Here is an 18,637-nt window from a genome sequence, read left to right as displayed (position 1 = left end):
CCAGAGTGGTGATCATTTTGTAATGTACAAAAATATCGCAGCACTGTGTTGTACACCTGAAACTAATATTATACGTCAACTGTACTTGAATAAACAAACAAAGAAAATTCCCTGGAAGTCACTTCAGCTGGAAGAGAAGGGGCTTGACACCATAGGGGGAGGTGCCTCTTTGCCTACACCTCTGTGGTCAGAAGCAGTCATCGGCCGTCAGAGCACAAATCCCAGGTATTTGGAGGACAGGGTCCTTTTGGCTCACCCAGGCTCTCACAGACTGTGCAGGATGCCCCCGAAACACATGCACAGATGCCTGCCCTGGGACTGGGAGTGAGGGGTGGGTAGCTGCTACCATCCTAAGAGCTGAAGTCCACTGCAATTTCCTGTCCAAGCCTTCCCCTGGAAGTTACAAGTCTTCAGTAGATGCCATGGTTACAAAACAGTTCCGTTAGACTGATTCTGCCAGTGCACCTTTCACCTAGGTGGGGAGACAGAGTCCTGGCGCTTTACTTCCTGTCTCCCCAGGATCCTCTCTCTTGACAGGCCTCCCCCTCTGTGGCGTGGCTCTAATGTTTCCCCATGACCACACGCAGGCTCGCGCTTGGCAGCAGCGCCATGCAAATGACACTGTGCTCCTCTCACCGCAGCACGTCAGGAGGCCCGGGTGATACTAGCCTTGATTACCTGGTCAGGTTGGTGTCTCCACATTAAATTCGCCATGTTGGATGATAAATGATTAGTGCTGTGTGGAGAGGTATTCTCACATTTGACCAATATCTTTTTTCCTCATCAAAGCTCCATCAGCGCTCACTGAAAACTCTTTTCTAAGTCAACCATCTCTCTGGCAATGCTTTCTTAATTTATTTGTTAAAGAAATTGGGTCATTTTTCCTGTACACTTGTCCATAGTCTGGATTTTGCTGATTTCAACATTGTGGTGTCATTTAACCTGTTCTTATGTTCCCTGTATTCCTTGGAATTCAGTAGTTAGTTGTAGAGACGTTATGAGGTTTAAGTTCAATTTGGGGGGCAGAAGGGGAAAGACCAGCTCATAGATGGTGCTGTGTACTCCCTTCAGGACGTGCATGATGTCTCTGTTTTCGTGATATTGCCCGTCTTTGCCCAGATCTGTTGCTTCATTAGGGGTTATAGATTATAGCAAAATGCTAATGATACTGGAATACTTCTATAAAGAGAAACTCTTCAGCAACTACTTTGATTACTCCAAGATAGGAGCAGAATTAATTCTTTCCCCTTATCTTCCAGTTTTTAAAATAATGAGTTGGTTTCCCTAACATCTGCCAACGATGACTAATGAGGTTTGGTTAGTCGGTTTTTAATATCATTATGACCTCATAGGTTTCATAACTACAATTGTATTTATTCTTTTTTTTTTTTTTTTTTTTGGTACGCGGGCCTCTCACTGTTGTGGCCTCTCCCGTTGCAGAGCACAGGCTCCGGACGCACAGGCTCAGCGGCCATGGCTCACGGGCCTAGTCGTGCATCGGCAGGCGGACTCTCAACCACTGCGCCACCAGGGAAGCCCTCTATTTATTCTTATTGATGCTCGAACTGTCCCATCTTTGGCCAATTGGAACATTTTCAAGTTGACACCTGACTCTTTTGACACAACATTGGTTGTCTGTGATAACTTCCTTACTTTCTGGAATGGTCAGATGTTCCAGGTTCATCTTGTGTATTTATTGCCCCAGACCTGGAATCAGCCATTTCTCTAAGAAGCCCTGGTTCCTTTATTCTGCCCCCCCACCACCAAAGTCTTTGATTTATCCTCCTACATCCCTGAAAATCATCATTTTCCAGGTTAGTAGGGACAGTGCTTTTAGGGTTGGGAGACCTGACATATCTGTGGCCTGGAGGGAGGGAGAAGTGGAAGATACAGTGGCTTTGGAAAGCATTACACTCATGGGGTCCTGCTGAGGACCAGAGGATGGGTAAGATGCTTTGCATATGTTATTCCACTGAATCCTTCCAACAACGCTGCGAGGTAGGTTTTCTCTCCATTTTACAGGTATAGGAGCTGAGAGAGGAGCTCAAGTAACTTCCCTAAATTCCCACAGCTCAGAAGGGCTGGGACCCAGATTTGAAGTTGTATCTGCTGTCAAAGCCCATCTCTTTCTTCTCTCAAGAGGAGGAGGAAGGCCTGTTGTCTAGGCACAGTGTCACACGGGTGTGGATGACTTCCCCTCGGGTGTGGCTCTGAGTGTGAGGCCCCATGCCATGTCAGGTCTGCCCCCTCTGAGGCTCAGCCCCATTAGACAGTGAACACTCGGTGTAGAATCCATATCTCCTCCTGTTGCCCCTTCTCTGCAGCAGAGTCGTGTAGCTGCCAGGCCCCCTCCCTCAGTCGTGGATTTAGGCAGAGATTATTGGTAGCAGATTCTCAGGAAGATTTATTGATTGCCTGACGTCCACTGAGTCCTTGGAGTCTGATACTGTCCCCGTCTTCGGTAGGATTCTTTTGGCTAAAGATCAGGGGAGATTAAGTAATTATTTGTTTGTTTATTTTTAAATTTATTTATTTTTGGCTGTGTTGGGTCTTCGTTTCTGTGCGAGGGCTTTCTCTAGTTGTGGCAAGCGAGGGCCACTCTTCATCGCGGTGCGCGGGCCTCTCACTGTCGCGGCCTCTCCCGTTGTGGAGCACAGTCTCCAGACGCGCAGGCTCAGTAATTGTGGCTCACGGGCCCAGTTGCTCCGCGGCATGTGGGATCTTCCCGGACCAGGGCTCAAACCCGTGTCCCCTGCATCGGCAGGCAGATTCTCAACCACTGCGCCACCAGGGAAGCCCTTCTTTGTTTATTTTTAATGAAAGTGGAATAAAACGTTGAGAACTGTGAAATGAACATCAGCCAGGAGAGTTTCCCTTCATTTTATGTTTTTACCCAAGTTAATATTAAGTTGTAATCAGACATTATCTGCCCTGGTTTCTCAGCCTTCTGCTGGCAATGTTTCTCTTTTTTATTTCAAAAGTAGCAGAAGTAGAGATCTTAATCCAGTTCCCTGGACACCCCTCTGGTCTCTGCTTCTCAGGGCAGGGCGAGGTGACCCAAGAACCCCTTTTATAACTTGGATGATTGATGGTAAGGACATTCCCCTGAAATATTTGTTATTTGAGGCACAGAAGCAGACTTTCTCTGTTTGCTGATACAAATGTCACATGGTGGAAAACATGCGTAAATTCTCCAGACAGAGGGAGAAAGATCAGAATTCAGCAGAACGTCCTGTGCTTTTGTTCCCTTCCCTTGCTGCTATCTTATTTATTTTTTATTTTTGGCCGCATGGGGTCTTAGTTGCGGCATGCAGGATCTTTCACTGTGGCATGCGGGCTTCTCTCTAGTTCTTCTCTCCAGTTGTGGGGTGCGCGCAGGCCTAGTTGCCCCATGGCATGTGGGATCTTAGTTCCCTGACCAGGGATCGAACCCGAGTCCCCTACGTTGGAAGGCGGATTCTTTACCACTGAACCACCAGGGAAGTCCCAGCCTTGCTGCTATCTTATCTGTATTATCTTTTGAGGAATGGAGCAGCCAGCCCCTGGCAGAGCTGTGCTCAGGAGCAGGGTCCATGTAGGAAGCCCACCCTTCCCAGGTGGAAGGAGATGGTCACAAGGCCAGTTCAGGGTGCCCAAGGCTCACCTGGTCCATGGACCAGGCCTGATGTGGAGAGAAACTTCCCAAAGACCTGATAAGAAACTGCCACTCCCACCCCCAGACACAACACTGAACTGCCCACACCCTGGGGGAGGACCGTGGGAGTAATGGTATCCGAAGACAGAGGATACATCTCCTTGCAGCATGGCCTTTGCCCTTTATCTGGAAGCTTTATTTTATCTTTTAATATTTCAAATAGGCCATCACCAATGTACTTGGGAACTGGGCTGGACTGTGTCAGTTGGCATTGCTGTCACTCCCTGGTGAGGTCTCTGTATTGCAGAGGAGGGGCCAGGGATCCACGTGTTCCCAGAATGGACCTTTTACCTGTGGTTCCGGGATCGGTCACTGATGAGAGGCTCTTGGTGAGTTTTGGAAGGGGAGGCCTCTGTTCTCCAGAAGCAGTAGCAGGCAGATGACCGAGCAGCTGTGAGTTTCAGAGCAGAGTCCAGATCACGTCCTGAGAGCCCCCTGCTTCAGTGCTGCTGGCTGAAGTTGTTAATGATGAATTCCCTGACCTCTCTCCCACTTTGTAATCCTCTGCGTTCAACAAGTACCCTCCCACCCTTTTTTGGCCGTGCCGCGTGACTTGTGGGATCTCAGTTTCCCAACCAGGGATTGAACCTGTGTCCTCGGCACTGAAAGCGCAGAGTCCTAACCACTGGACTGCCAGGGAATTCCCTTAACCCCTTTGTATACGGTATACATAGGGTAATTCCTGTTTTCCTTGTCGAAACTTGACTATTACAGTAATAGGCCAAATCTCAAAGTTCTTAAATTAACATATTTGATGGGAGAAACATGTGCTCTTCACTTGTCTCACCTGTACCTTTGGTTATAGGGAACGTCTGGAGGGAAAGGCCATTTAAAGGCACCATGTTGGTTAATGGAGCAAGCAGTAAAGTTTGAAAACTTTCAAGTCTTCCATTCACCCTGTTTACTCCTTAATTTTTATCAAAGTAGTTGTGTACATGGTTTAAAAAAAACAAACAGTTTCTAATGAAATATAAAAAAGCCCCCACCTACGTATGTCATTACACATTTGTGCAAACCCATAGACTTCACAACACCAAGAGTGAACCCTAATGTAAACTGCGGGCTTCATGTGACAATGATGTGTCAGTGTAGGATCATCAGTTGTAACAAATGTACCATCCATGGGGGACGTTGACAATGGGGGAGGCTCTGCATGTGGTGGGGGGAAGTGGGTATATGGGAAATCTCTGTATCTTCCCCTCAGTTTTGCTGCAAACCTACCACTGCTCTAAAAAAGTCTATTGAAAAATCCTCCACCTCACCTCTCCCAACTTCAGTCCACTTGTCAGAAATGGCCATTTTTAGCTCTAATTCTTCTGGAAACCTCTAAATAACACATCTTTTCTACTGTTTCCTGGCTCATCAACCATAGATAATATCAACTTCCCACTCTATTAAATGAGATTTCCTCTCATGTGTCTGCCAATCGGTTGGGGGTTGGCTGATCTAGCTGGGCTTGGCTGGCTAGATCAGCGTCCAGCTGTGGGTCCAGCTGAACTTGGCTCCCTGCTGCAGGTTGGGCTCAGGTCTGCTCCACGTGGACTCCTGCTGGGGTCCAGGATGAAGGGGCAGGAGCTCTTCTCAGGATGATGGCAAAGGCACAAGAGGGAAGGCTCAGCTGCGTGAGCACCTTTCAAAATCCTGCCAGCCTTTCATGGTCAAAGCACATGACATGGCCAAAGTCAAGGGTGAAGAAGTGGGCTCTGTCCCTAGTAGCAGGAACTAAACACTCACATGGCAGGGGGCATGGATACAGAGAAGAGTGAAGAATTGGGGCCACTCATCAATCTACCCTGTTTCTCCTAACTCTGTTTTGTTATAAACCTCTCTACAAGTAACTGTATTTTAGCTCAAATAATACCACCACACAGCCTTGCCCAATGGTTGGCCTCTTTTAAGTGGCCAACTTAAATACTTGCTGGTTAGTTTCTTAAATCTCAAAATGACCACAGGGTTCTAAGAATTTTGTTAGGTGTTTTAGGCTTGGAGGATGAAGAAAGTTTGGGTGTAGTTTCTTTGACATCAGTGTGCCTTGAAACACCTTTTCTCATTCTCGTCTGTGTAGTGAAGACCATCTTCAGGTGGTGTGTGGACAACGAGTTGCTACAGAAGCATCATTTGATCTGCCCGAATGATTACTACAGCGATACAGTGCCCTTTTGCTCTGCACCTAAAGGTAATGCCTCTGTGCTCTCTTTGTGCTCTCTTCGAGCCTCTGATACCATTCCAAGGGAAGTTCTGTAGTAGTGGGACCACACCAGCCACCTTTGCTGCTATTTCCTTGTTCATAGATGTTTTTTTCCACTTTTCTTGAATTTGGTAGTGGCTCTTGGGAGGGTCAGCTCTGAGCGTGCCACTTCCTCACTAGCTCCCTAACATGTGCAAGATAAAAGTCTCAGCTCCTCAATGTGGAATCTGACTCTCTAGTCCGTTGCCCAACAACAAGATGTGAAAATGTTTAGAAATGGAGTTGAATGAACCAAGACAGGGAGGGTCTGAAGACATATGAGCCAGGGAGCAAGTTTCTGATGGAGTCAGAACATGGACCTAGGGGTTCTGCATACCCCTTACAGGCCAAGATCAACTTTGAGTGTGGAGGGAAGTTTGGGTAGGGAGGTGGAGAAGGATGTGTGTGTGATACTGGGCCAGTTTTCTGTGCTGTAGAGGCAAGATCTTCTGAAAATGAGTGGAGTGGGAGGCTGTGTTGTGGACTTAAGCAGCAAGGTAGAATTTCAGAAGAGCCACCATGTAGATCCTACGGCCAAATATCGGGATGGCGGCCTAGCGGTGCCAGGCTCCAAAGACGAGCTTGTCAGCAGCCCCGGTCAGTGGGACTCTGATGATCTCTGGGGGACCGGAGCTGAGAAGGCATTTGGGTTGGAAGGACTGGGATCCAGAGAATTGAGGGTGCTGATGAGGAAAGAGTTGCACTGACGGCCTGGGCCATGCAGAGAAGTGAGGCCAGAACCAAGTGCCGTGGGGTACTCGACCACTTAGTATTTTATTTTGTTTTATTTTATTTTTATTTTGATTATCATTTTTGGCCGCACTGTGTGGCATGCAGGATCTTAGTTCCCCGACCAGGGATGGAACCCGTGCCCCCTGCAGTGGAAGCATGGGGTCGCAACCACTGGACCGCCAGGGAGGTCCCAAGCCACTTAGTATTTTAAAGTTGGCTGGACACTCAGTATCTTAGGTAGATCAGTAAGGATGGATTTAACGTGTATTGAGGATTTACCTGGCACTGTGCTAGGAAATGTGATGGTACCAGTTTCATTGCATTCCTGCTAGCAATATTGAATGTTCTCATTTAACCTTTTGGAGATGATCTTATAGGTATTAAAAAGCTAATACAAACTTTGATTTGTCATGTGGACCTTTAAAAAAGCATGTTCACATATGATGTACGTGTACATGCGTGTGCGTGACAATGGTCCACTCATGTTCTTGACCATGTTTGGCAACCGAACAAATGTATGAACACTCTAGTCCTAAGTCTCGAGGATGCAGAGTAAGTTCCAGGAGTAATTGATACACTGAAGAGCAATTACATCTGGGGTAGGAAATATGAACATTTAGGGGAAAAAGAATACCAAGCTAACTGTGCCTTTGGTGGTTTCATTAAGTCATCTTGGAAGCGTCCACCTCGTCACCTTGGTATAGTAGCTTATTTTTTTTCCTGGTGCCACAGGTGCCTTAGTCCCTGGATATTCAAAACTGACATTTAGTTGTGAGAAACGTTCTGTCCCAAAGAAAGAGCTGACCAAGAAGCTTGCCTGCAGGAAGATGCCCTCTCAGTCTGAAGAGGAGACAGACTACACCATGGACAGCCTGACATGGGACTCATCTTTTAAGGGCAAACTCAGATCCAGAGCAACTGCCGAGGTGAGTGCTGACGCCTGTGAGTGTGTGGACGGTGAGGCAGGGCAATGACAAGGAAGGGGCTCCTGGTGACACACGACGTTGTGATGAAGCCACAGCAAAATAGAGAGGAGGGTGTCCTTGGCCACCTGTGGATCATGAAGTCGGCAAGATATCAACACACACAGCCCCCCCGCTTGTCGTTGACGCTATCCTTTTCTCGTGTTTCAAAGAAAACAGGTTCACCGAAGAATAAAAACTGGATGAACCATTTATGTGTGCCCCAGAGGCAGCTGGAGCGGCTTCTGCTCGCCAGGATGGAGAGTCGGAACCGCTTCCTGAAAAACCCTCGCTTTTTCCCTCCTAACACTCCGTTTGGAGGCACATCTCTTCTGTTTCCTCCCAAGAAGCCAGCACTGATAGGAGAATTCCAGGATGGAGAGCTGGAAGAGAGGTGTGTTTTTTCCTGACTCGTATTCTCAGAAAATCTGATCCTGCAGAGGAAAACTCAGAAGGTCCTGAGTCTGCTTTGGCTTCTGGAGGATCCTAGAGGTTTGGGGGTGGGGTGTCAGTATCCGAATAGAGCAGGGCTTTGGGGCTGCCCTCAGGCGTGGCCTTTGGACACCCCCAGAGTCCTGGGTTGTGCTCTTCTGACCTGCCAGAGTCTTGAGGAATAGGGATTAGTGTTGGCCCTTGTTTATATCTGAATGGTCTGGATCAAATGGGAGACATTTCTATAGCCATGTGCTCCTTACATTAAATTCATGTGTCTTGGATAATAAAAATGTTTAAAATCTGTGTAACGAAAAATAATTAGTATAAATTGTTATTTTTCTTTAAGAGAGTGCCTTTGGCTATATTTCAATAATTGTCCGGGGCTTCCCTGGTGGCGCAGTGGTTGAGAGTCCGCCTGCCGATGCAGGGGACACGGGTTCGTGCCCCAGTCCGGGAAGATCCCACATGCCGCAGAGCGGCTGGGCCCGTGAGCCATGGCCGCTGGGCCTGCGCGTCCGGTGCCTGTGCTCCGCAATGGGAGAGGCCACAGCAATAAGAGGCCCATGTACCGCAAAAAAAAAAAAAAAAAAAAATAATTGTCCGTACGAAGGGAATGAGTTGCTTCACTGGTTCATAATTTTAATGGATTTAAAACGATTAATGTTTCTTTATTAAATATCTTTTTATTAAGAAAAGTCAGAAAAGATTTGCCAAGAAAACTAGCACCTATATTAAAAACCCAATTAACGTATTGGTGTTTAAGCTTCCAGAGTTTTTCCTGTGCATATTGAAAAGGAAATATGTAGATATATGTGTTTTCACAAAGATTTGATCTTGCTGTAAAACTCTTTTGTGACCTGCCTTAATAACAACAAAAGCCAACAGATGACACATTGCCTATCTCTTTGATGGCTTGGATGTATTTGTTTTCCATGAATCGGTCACATGGATGAAACTAACAGCCTTTCTCATCCTCTCTTGCCCTCCCACAGTTGTGCTGATACTCCAATGTTTCTAGCTAAGCCCTCAATCGCATTTTTCACGGATTATGAAATTGGACAAGTTTATGAGGTAGGACTCTGGTTTCTTTACACATCCCACTCTGCTTCCTTATTTTTAAAAAGTCTTTGCTGTGAAATTTTAAAACCATACACACACACACACACATGCCATACACAAAACTAGGGAAAAGACTGTAAAGAACACTCATGTGCCCTTCACCCAGCTTCAACAGTTACCTACATTCTGCAAATCTGATTTCATCTGTTATCCTTACAACTTCATGTATGTGTGTCTGTGTGCACATGCATTCACTGGAGTATTTTAAGGAAAAGCTTAGCATGTCATTCTTCAGTTAATACTTTAATGAGTATCTCTAACAGATAAGGACTATTAAAGAATAACCATAATCATACCCAGCAATATTAACAGTGATTCCTTAATATCAACCAATATACATCCACATCTGATTTTTAGCTATTTATTTTTTTAAAAAAGTCAATTTATAATTGGTTTCTTTGAGTCAGAATTCAAACATTGCATTTGGTTAAAGTACCTCTTATTTCTCCGTTAGTTTATAATTGCTGCTCCATCCTTTTCTTTTTAAAAATGCCATTTATTTGTAGAAGAAACTGTAATTTCTTATATTCTGGATTTGGCTAATTGCTTTATTTTTTGTTTTTTTTTAATTTAATTTTTATTTTATATTAGAGTACAGTTGATTTACAGTGTTGTGTCAGTTTCAGGTGTACAGCAAAATGATTCAGTTATACGTATACATATATACGTTCTTTGTCAGTTTCTTTTCCCATATAGGTTATTACAGAATACTGAGTAGAGTCCCCTGTGTTATACAGTAGGTCCTTGTTGATTATCTGTTTTATATATAGTAATGTATATATGTTATATCCCAAACTCCTAATTTATCCCTCCTCCCACCTTTTCCCTTTGATAACCCTAAGTTCTTTTTGAAGTCTGTGAGTCTGTTTCTGTTTTGTAAATAAGTTCATTTGTATCAGTTTTTTTAGAATCCACCTGTAAGTGATACCATATGATATTTGTCTTTCTCTGTCTGACTTACTTCACTTAGTATGATAAACTTTAGGTCCATCCATGTTGCTGCAAATGGCATTCTTTCATTCTTTTTTATGGCTGAGTCATATTTCATTCTATATAGGTACCATATCTTCTTTATCCATTCATCTGTTGATGGACATTTAGGTTGCTTTCATGTCTTCGCTATTGTAAATAGTGCTGCAGTGAACATTAGGGTGCATATATCTTTTCGAATTATGGTTTTCTCCAGATATATACCCAGCAGCAGGATTGGTGGATTATATGGTAGTTCTATTTAGTTTTAAGGAACCTCGATACTATTCTCCATAATGATATTACCAATTTACATTCCCACCAACAGTGTAGGAGGGTTCCCTTTTCTCCGCACCCTCTCCAGCATTTATTGTTTATAGAGTTTTTGATGAAGTCCATTCTGACTGGTTGTAGTTTCGATTTGCATTTCTCTAATAATTAGTGATGTTGAACATCTTTTCATGTGCTTTTTGGCCATCTATATGTCTTCTTTGGAGAAATGTCTATTTAGATCTTCTGCCCATTTTTTTATTTGGTTGTTTTTTTTTTTATATTGAGCTGCATGAGCTGTTTGTATATTTTGGAGATTAGTCCCTTGTCGGTCTCATCATTTGCAAATATTTTCTCCCATTCTGTGGGTTGTCTTTTTGTTTTGTTTATGGTTTCCTTTGCTGTGCAGAAGCTTTTAAGTTTAATTAGGTCCCACTTGTTTCTTTTTGTTTTTAGTTCCATTACTCTAGGAGGTGGATTGAAAAAGATATTGCTGCAATTCATGTCAAAGAGTGTCCTGCCTGTGTTTTCCTCTAAGAGTTTTATAGTATCAGGCCTTACATTTAGGTCTTTAATCCATTTTGAGTTTATTTTTGTGTATGGTGTTAGAGAGTGTTCTAATTTCATTTTTTACCTGTAGCTGTCCATTTTTCCCAGCACCATTTATTGAAAAGACCGTCCTTTCTCCACTGTATGTTCTTGCCTCCCTTGTCATAGAGTAATTGACCATAGGTGTGTGGGTTTATTTCTGGGCTTTCTATCCTGTTCATTGATCTATATTTATGTTTTTGTGCCAATACCAAACTGTTTTGATTACTGTGGCTTTGTAGTATAGTCTGAAGTCAGGGAGTCTGATTCCTCCAGATCTGTTTTTCTTTTTCAGGATTGCTTTAGCTATTCAGGGTCTTTTGTGTCTCCATACAAATTGTAAAGTTTTTTGTTCTAATTCTGTGAAAAATGCCATTGGTAATTTAATAAGGATTGCATGGAATCTGTAGATTGCCTTAGGTAGTATAGTCATTTTGACAATATTGATTCTTCCAATCAAAGAACATGGTGTATCTTTCCATCTGTTTGTGTCATCTGCAATTTCTTTCTTCAGTGTCCTATAGTTTTCAGAGTACAGGTCTTTTGCCTCCTTAGGCAGGTTTATTCCTAGGTATTTTATTCTTTTTGATGCGATGGTAAATGGGATTGTTTCCTTAATTTCTCTTTCTGATCTTTTGTTGTTAGTGTATAGCAATGCAAGAGATTTCTGTGTAATAATTTTGTTTCCTGCAACCTTACCAAATTCACTGATGAGCTGTAGTAGTTTTCTGGTAGCATCTTTAGGCTCTTCTGTGTATAGTATCATGTCATCTGCAAACAGTGACAGTTTTACTTCTTTGCCAATTTGGATTCCTTTTATTTCTTTTTCTTCTCTGATTGCCATGGCTAGGACTTCTAAAACTATGCTGAATAATGGTGGTGAGAATGGACCTCCTTGTCTTGTTCCTGATCTTAGAGGAAATGCTTTCAGTTTTTCAACGTTAGCTGTGGATTTGTCATATGGCTTTTTTTATGTTGAGGTGAGTTCCCTCTATGCCCACTTTCTGGAAAGTCTTTATCATAAATGAGTGTTGAATTTTGTCAGAAGCTTTTTCTGCATCTATTGTGATGATGATATGGTTTTTATTCTTCAATTTGTTGATGTGGTATATCACACTGACTGATTTATGGGTATTGAAAAATCCTTGCATCCCTGGGATAAATCCCACTTGATCATGATGTATGATCCTTTTAATGTATTGTTGGATTTGGTTTGCTAGTATTTTGTTGATAATTTTTGCATCCATGTTCATCAGTGATATTGGCCTGTAATTTTCTTTTTTTGTAGTATCTTTGTCTGACTTTAGTATCAGGGTGATGGTGGCCTCATAGAATGAGTTTAGGAGTATTCCTTCCTCTGCAATTTTTGGGAAGAGTTTCAGAAGGACAGGTGTTAAGTCTTTAAATGTTTGATAGAATTCTCCTGTGAAGCCATCTGGTCCTGGACTTTTGTTTGTTGGAAGTTTTTAAACTACAGCTTCAATTTCAGTAGCTGTGATTTGTCTGTTCATATTTTCTATTTCTTCCTGGTTCAGTCTTGGAAGGTTGTACCTTTCTAAGAAATTGTCCATTTCTTCTAGGTTGTCTATTTTATTGGCATATAGTTGCTTGTAGTAGTCTCTGATGATCCTTTGTGTTTCTGTGGTGTCCATTGTCACTTCTCCTTGTTCATTTCTAATTTTATTGATTTGAGCCCTCTCCCTTTTTTTCTTGATGAGTCTGGTTAAAGGTTTATCAATTTTGTTTATCTTTTCAAAGAACTGACTTTTTTGTTTCATTGATCTTTTCTATTGTTCTCTTCATCTCTATTTCATTTATTTCTGCTCTGATCTTTATGATTTCTTTCCTTCAATTAACTTTGGTTTTTATTTAAAAAATTTTAATTAATTTTTTTTTGGCTGTGTCGGGTCTTAGTTGTGGCACATGGGGTCTTCGTTGCAGCATGTGGGATCTTTCATTGCAGTGTGTGGAATCTTCATTGCGGCGCACAGGCTTCTTTCTAGTTGTGGCATGCAGGTTTTCTCTGTCTACTTGTGGCGCGTGGGCTCCAGGGTATGTGGGCTCTGTAGTTGTGGTGTGTGGGCTTAGTTGCCCTGCAGCATGTGGGATCTTAATTCCCCAACCAGGGATCGCACCCGTGTCCTCTGCATTGGAAGGCAGTTTCTTTACCACTGGACCACTAGGGAAGTCCCTAACTTTGGGTTTTGCTTGTTCTTCTTTCTCTAGTTGCTTTAAGCACAATGTTAGGATGTTTATTTGAGATTTTTCTTCTTTCCTGAGGTAAGAGTGTATTGCTATAAACTTCCCTCTCTTAAAAGTGCTTTTGCTGCATCCCATAGGCTTTGGACCATTGTGTTTTCATTTTCATTGGTCTCTAGGTAGTTCTTTATTTCCTCTTTGATTTCTTCAGTGATCTATTGGTTGTTTAGTAACATATTGTTTAACCTCCATGTGTTTGTGTTTTTTCGTTTTTTTCTTGTCATTGATTTCTAATCTCATAGTGGAACAGCTGTACTTCTCTGTCGTCTCATTTTGTCTAACTTTCTGTGTTTGTGGCCTCCATTCCTCAGGCTGCAGGATTATAGTTCTTGCCTCTGGTGTCTGCCCCCTGGTGTGTGAGGTTGGTCCAGGTGCTTGTGCAGGCTTCCTGGTGGGAGGGACTGGTGCCTGCCCACTGGTGGGTGGAGCTGGGTCATATCCTTCTGGTGGGCTGGCTCGTGTCAAAATTTGTGTTTATAAGCAGCTGTGGGGTCAGGATGTCTTTAGGCAGCCTGTCTTCTGGTGGGTGGGCCTGTGTTCCCACCCTGTTGGTTGTTTGGCCTGAGGTGTCCCAGCACTGGAGAAGTGCAGGCTGTTTGGTGATGTCTGGTCTCAGTGCCAAAATGGCAACCTCTGGGAGAGCTCACGCTGATGGGTATTCCCTGGGGCATCCGCCACCAGTGTCCTTGCCTCCACAGTGAGCCACAGCTGACCCCCACCTCCCCAGGAGACCCTCCAAGACCCACAGGTGGGTCTGGCCCAGGCTCCTATGGAGTTACTGCTTTGCCCTGAGTCCCAGTGCACATGAAACCTTGTGTGTGCCCTCCAAGAGTGGAGTCTCTTTCCCCCCAATCCTGTGGAGCTCCTGCACTCAAGCCCCACTGGCCTTCAAAGCCAAATGCTCTGGGGGATCCACCTCCTGATGCCAGATGCCCAGTCTGGGGAGCCTGATGTGGGGCTTGGAACTCTCACTCCTATGGGAGAACCTTTGCAATATAATTATTTTCCACTTTGTGGGTTGCCCACCCAGTGGTTATGGGATTTGATTATATCAGAAAACTGCCCCTCCTACCATCTTGTTGTGGCTTCTTTGTCTTTGGGTGCAGAATATCTTTTTTGGTAGGTTTGAGGTTTTTTGTTGATGGTTGTTCAGCAGTTAGTTGTGATTTTGGTGTTTTTGTGAGAGGAGTTGAACTGAAGTCTTTTTACTCTGCCTTCTTGTCTCAGTTTGACTCTCGCTAATTGCTTTATTTGGTGACATTAAACATATTCCTTTATCCTCCATATATTTTATAAACTTGTCAGATGTAGAGGTTTGATTAGACTCATGTTCAAGTTTTTTAAAATTTTTTTGGCAAGAATACTTCTTTGGTTGTGGTGTATATTTCTTGTTGAATCCCATCAGGAGAACGTGATACTCGGTTTTCCTATTATTGGTGATGAATGGCTTCAGGTTTTATGAGCCTAATTCATCCTTTATAAAGTTTTTATCAATGTTTTATTTAATGGTTTTAGTAGCATTAGATGATTGTTGCCTAGATGAATTTTTTTTTAATTAGGGGTTATAAAACGGTGACTTCTAATTCTGTTATTCTTTCTGCATTTATTACCTGTGATTTCCTGTTTTTAAAAAAACTTTCCCTCAAACTTCTGCTTATATCCCGTCTTCCTTAAATTCTCCTTACCTCTATAGATAACTATTTCTATTAGTTTGGGTTCTTCCATTGTTTCTTTTTGGAATCATAAGCAAATATGTAGATATATATTTGAACCCTTTCTCCTTCTTACTGTCCACACCTTGCTTTTTTCACTTAACAGTATATCTAGTGATTACTTCAAGAGCAATATGTAGAGACTTTTCTCATTCCTTTTCCTAGTTTCCCTCTTGCTGCTAGCCTCCTTCCATCCTGGGGAATCAGGTCAAGACCAAGCTTAGCAGTCACCAGTTCTGCTCACCATATGCAAAGATAGCTATTCTTAATGATAACAATACCTTCACACACACATGGATTGTACTTTACAGTTTAAAGAGCACTTGCAAATCCATAATTCTTTAGGAACTCTCATCCACCCATAGCAAAAGCAGACTAAGATGTCAGGCTTTTAGGCTAAATGTTAAAGAAAGCATTTTGTTTACTTCTTGAACTCAACAGTTATGTATTCTCTTTTGGACTTGTGTGCTTGGGATTTCTGTGTCTGGTCATCACATTTCAAAGACAGTTGGAAAAGTTGGCAAAGACTCAAGAGAAAGGGAACTGAAATAATTTCAGTTTGGGCATGGAATGGGGCAAAGGGATGGCTTCCCAGGGACATACAAAAGCCATTTCTGTAGGACCTGCAAGTGTCCACTGTGGAGCCTGTAGATGAGGTGAGCTTAGGCTGCATAGGACCATCTTCCCCTCCTGTCTTTACTCTTCTGTGGCACAATTTTTTTTTGAAAAGCTTCTTTATTAACACAAATTACTAATCTTTTTTTCTTTTGTAAATTTTTACTTATTTTTTTTGGCTGTGTTGGGTCTTTGTTGCCGTGCACGGGCTTTCTCTAGTTGCGGTGAGCCGGGGCTACTCTTCCTTGTGGTGTGCAGGCTTCTCATTACGGTGGCTTCTCTTGGTGCAGAGCACGGGCTCTAGGAATGTGGGCTTCAGTAGTTGTGGCACGTGGGCTCAGTAGATGTGGTTCATGGGCTGTAGAGCACAGGCCCAGTAGCTGTGGCACATGGGCTTAGTTGCTCCACGGCATGTGGGATCTTCCGGGACCAGGGCTCAAACCCTTGTCCCCTGCATTGGCAGGCAGATTCTTAACCACTGTGGTGGTTAAGAGAGGGAAGTCCCTGTGGCACAATTTTATTTATCTTCCCCACTAGATTGAAACCCACACAGGCAGGGATTATTTCTAGGTTTATGTTATCATTTTATTATTAGTGCTGGCATATAGTAGGTCCACTGACTGAATTACTTGAATATGGGTCTACCTCTTAGCCTTGCCTGCCCCTGATGCAAGGTAAATCAAGAACAAATGAAAGGGGCCTCATTTTACTACAAAAAAAAAAAAAAGAGTGTGTGTGTATGTGTGTGTGTGTGTACTTCTCAAAGGGTTTGTGGGTCACCCACCTGGCAGATATGGGATTTGATTTTATCATGATTGCGTCCCTCCTGCCGTCTTGTTGTGGCTTCTTTGTCTTTAGATGTAGGATATCTTTTTTGGTAGGTTCCAGCATTTTTTTGTCAATGATTGTTCAGCAGTTACTTGTGATTTGGGTGTTTTCATAAGAAGGGCTAAACTCACGTCCTTCTACTCTGCCGTCTTGTCTGAGATCTTCCCAAGGGGTTTCGATAAGGTGGTGAATGACAGCTTACAGATGGTTTCGTTAGGTCGCTAAATATGCAAAATGGTTAAATATAGAGGGAAACCTGCTGTATAAAAAATAAATTTAATTTAATTTAAAAAATATATAGGGAAGTATATGTAAAATAATGTTAAAATTAATCAAAGCACAGCATAATGATTATGAATAAGATCTGAGTACATATGGCTGGAAGAAGCCACTTACACTGCACAGAGAATCATACATAATTAGCACATTTCAGGGAAGGAGTTACAGTATCATTTTTTTTAACATCTTTATTGGGAACAGTATCATTTTTTTCATAAACTTGTGTTGACACTGATGAAAACTTCTATTTATTTTTTAATTTGGGAGATTTTTGTTTTTATTGAAGTATAGTTTATTTACAACGTTGTGTTAATTTCTGATGTATAGCAAAGTGATTCAGTTATACATATATATATATATACATTCTTTTTTTTAATATTCTTTTCCATTAAGGTTTATCATAGGATACTGAATATAGTTCTGTGTGCTGTACAGTAGGACCTTGTTGTTTATCCATTCCATATATAATAGCTTACATCTGCTAACCCCAATCTCTGACTCCATCCGTCCCCCCCCCCTCCCCCTTGGCAACCACAAGTTTGTTCTCTATGTCCATAACTCTGTTTCTGTTTCATAGATAGGTTCATTTGTGTCATAATTTGGATTCCATATGTACGTGATGTCATATGGTATTTGCCTTTCTCTTTGTGGCTTACTTCACTTAGTGTGATAATCTCACATTGCTGCAAATGGCATTATTTTGCTCTTTTTTTATGGCTGAGTAATAATCCATTGTATATACACACCACATCTTCTTTATCCATTCCTCTGTCGATGGACATTTAGGTTATTTCCATGTCTTGGCTATTGTGAATAGTACTGCTATGAACACAGGGGTGCACGAATCTTTTTGGATTAGAGTTTTGTTTGGATATATGCCCAGGAGTGGGATTGCTGGTAATTCTATTTTTAGTTTTCTCAAGAACATTCCATACTATTTTCAGTAGTGGCTGTACCAACTTACATTCCCTCCAGCAGTGTAGGAGAGTTGCTTCTTCTCCACATCCTCTCCAGCATTCGTTATTTGTAGAGTTTTTAATGATGACCATTCTGACCGGTGTGAGGTGGTACCTCACTGTAGTTTTGATTTGCATTTCTCTAATAATTAGCGATGTTGAGCATCTTTTCATTTACCTCTTGGCCATTTGTATTTCTTACTTGGAGAAATGTCTATTTAGGTCTTCTGCCCATTTTTTGATTGGGTTCTTTTTTGTTGTTAAGTTGTATGAGCTGTTTGTATATTTTGGAAATTAATCTTGTATCCTGCTACTTTGCTGAATTTGTTTATCAGTTCTAGTAGTTTTTGTGCAGAGTCGTTAGGGTTTTCTATGTATAGAATCATGTCATCTGCATATAATGACAGTTTTACCTCTTCCCTGTCAATTTGGATACCTTTTATTTCTTTTCTTTTCTGATTGCTGTGGCAAGGACTTGCAATACTACATTGAATAGAAATGATGAGAGTGGGCATCCTTGTCTAGTTCCAGATTTTAGCGGGAAGTCTTTCAGCTTTTCACCATCGAGTATTATACTGGCTGTAGGTTTGTCATAAATAGCTTTTATTGTGTTGAGATATGTTCCCTCTCTACCCACTTTGTTAAGAGTTTTTATCATGAATGGATGTAGTATTTTGTCAAATGCTTTTTCTGCATCTATTGAGATGATAATGTGGTTTTTGTCTTTTGTTTCTGTGGGTATCACATTGATTGATTTGCATATGTTGAACCATTCTTGTGAGCTTGTGATGAATCCCACTTGATCACGGTGTATGATCTTTTATATGTGTTGTTGGATTTGGTTTGCTAATATTTGCTAATATTTTTTGAGAATTTTCGCATCTATATTCATCAAAGATATTGGCCTGTAATTTTCTTTTTTGGTGGTGTCCTTGGTTTGGGTATCAGGGTGATGGTGGCTTCATAGAATATCTTTGGGAGTGTTCCCTCCT

General features: G+C 42.3%; 1 protein-coding gene across 1 annotated transcript in view; it reads left to right on the top strand.

Moving 5' to 3' along the window:
• The window catches only part of DLEC1 (DLEC1 cilia and flagella associated protein), an 89,337-nt gene that overhangs the window by 16,014 nt on the left and 54,686 nt on the right, over positions 1–18,637 (top strand). Inside the window, exons 3-6 of the mRNA XM_065885933.1 lie at positions 5,760–5,870; positions 7,386–7,579; positions 7,789–8,009; positions 9,043–9,121. Coding sequence (XP_065742005.1) covers positions 5,760–5,870; positions 7,386–7,579; positions 7,789–8,009; positions 9,043–9,121 — 605 coding nt within the window. The remainder of the gene's footprint in view (positions 1–5,759; positions 5,871–7,385; positions 7,580–7,788; positions 8,010–9,042; positions 9,122–18,637) is intronic.

This window comes from Phocoena phocoena, chromosome 10, assembly GCF_963924675.1.
Source record: "Phocoena phocoena chromosome 10, mPhoPho1.1, whole genome shotgun sequence".
Taxonomy (NCBI): domain Eukaryota; kingdom Metazoa; phylum Chordata; class Mammalia; order Artiodactyla; family Phocoenidae; genus Phocoena; species Phocoena phocoena.
This window is presented reverse-complemented; position numbering and strand designations above follow the sequence as displayed.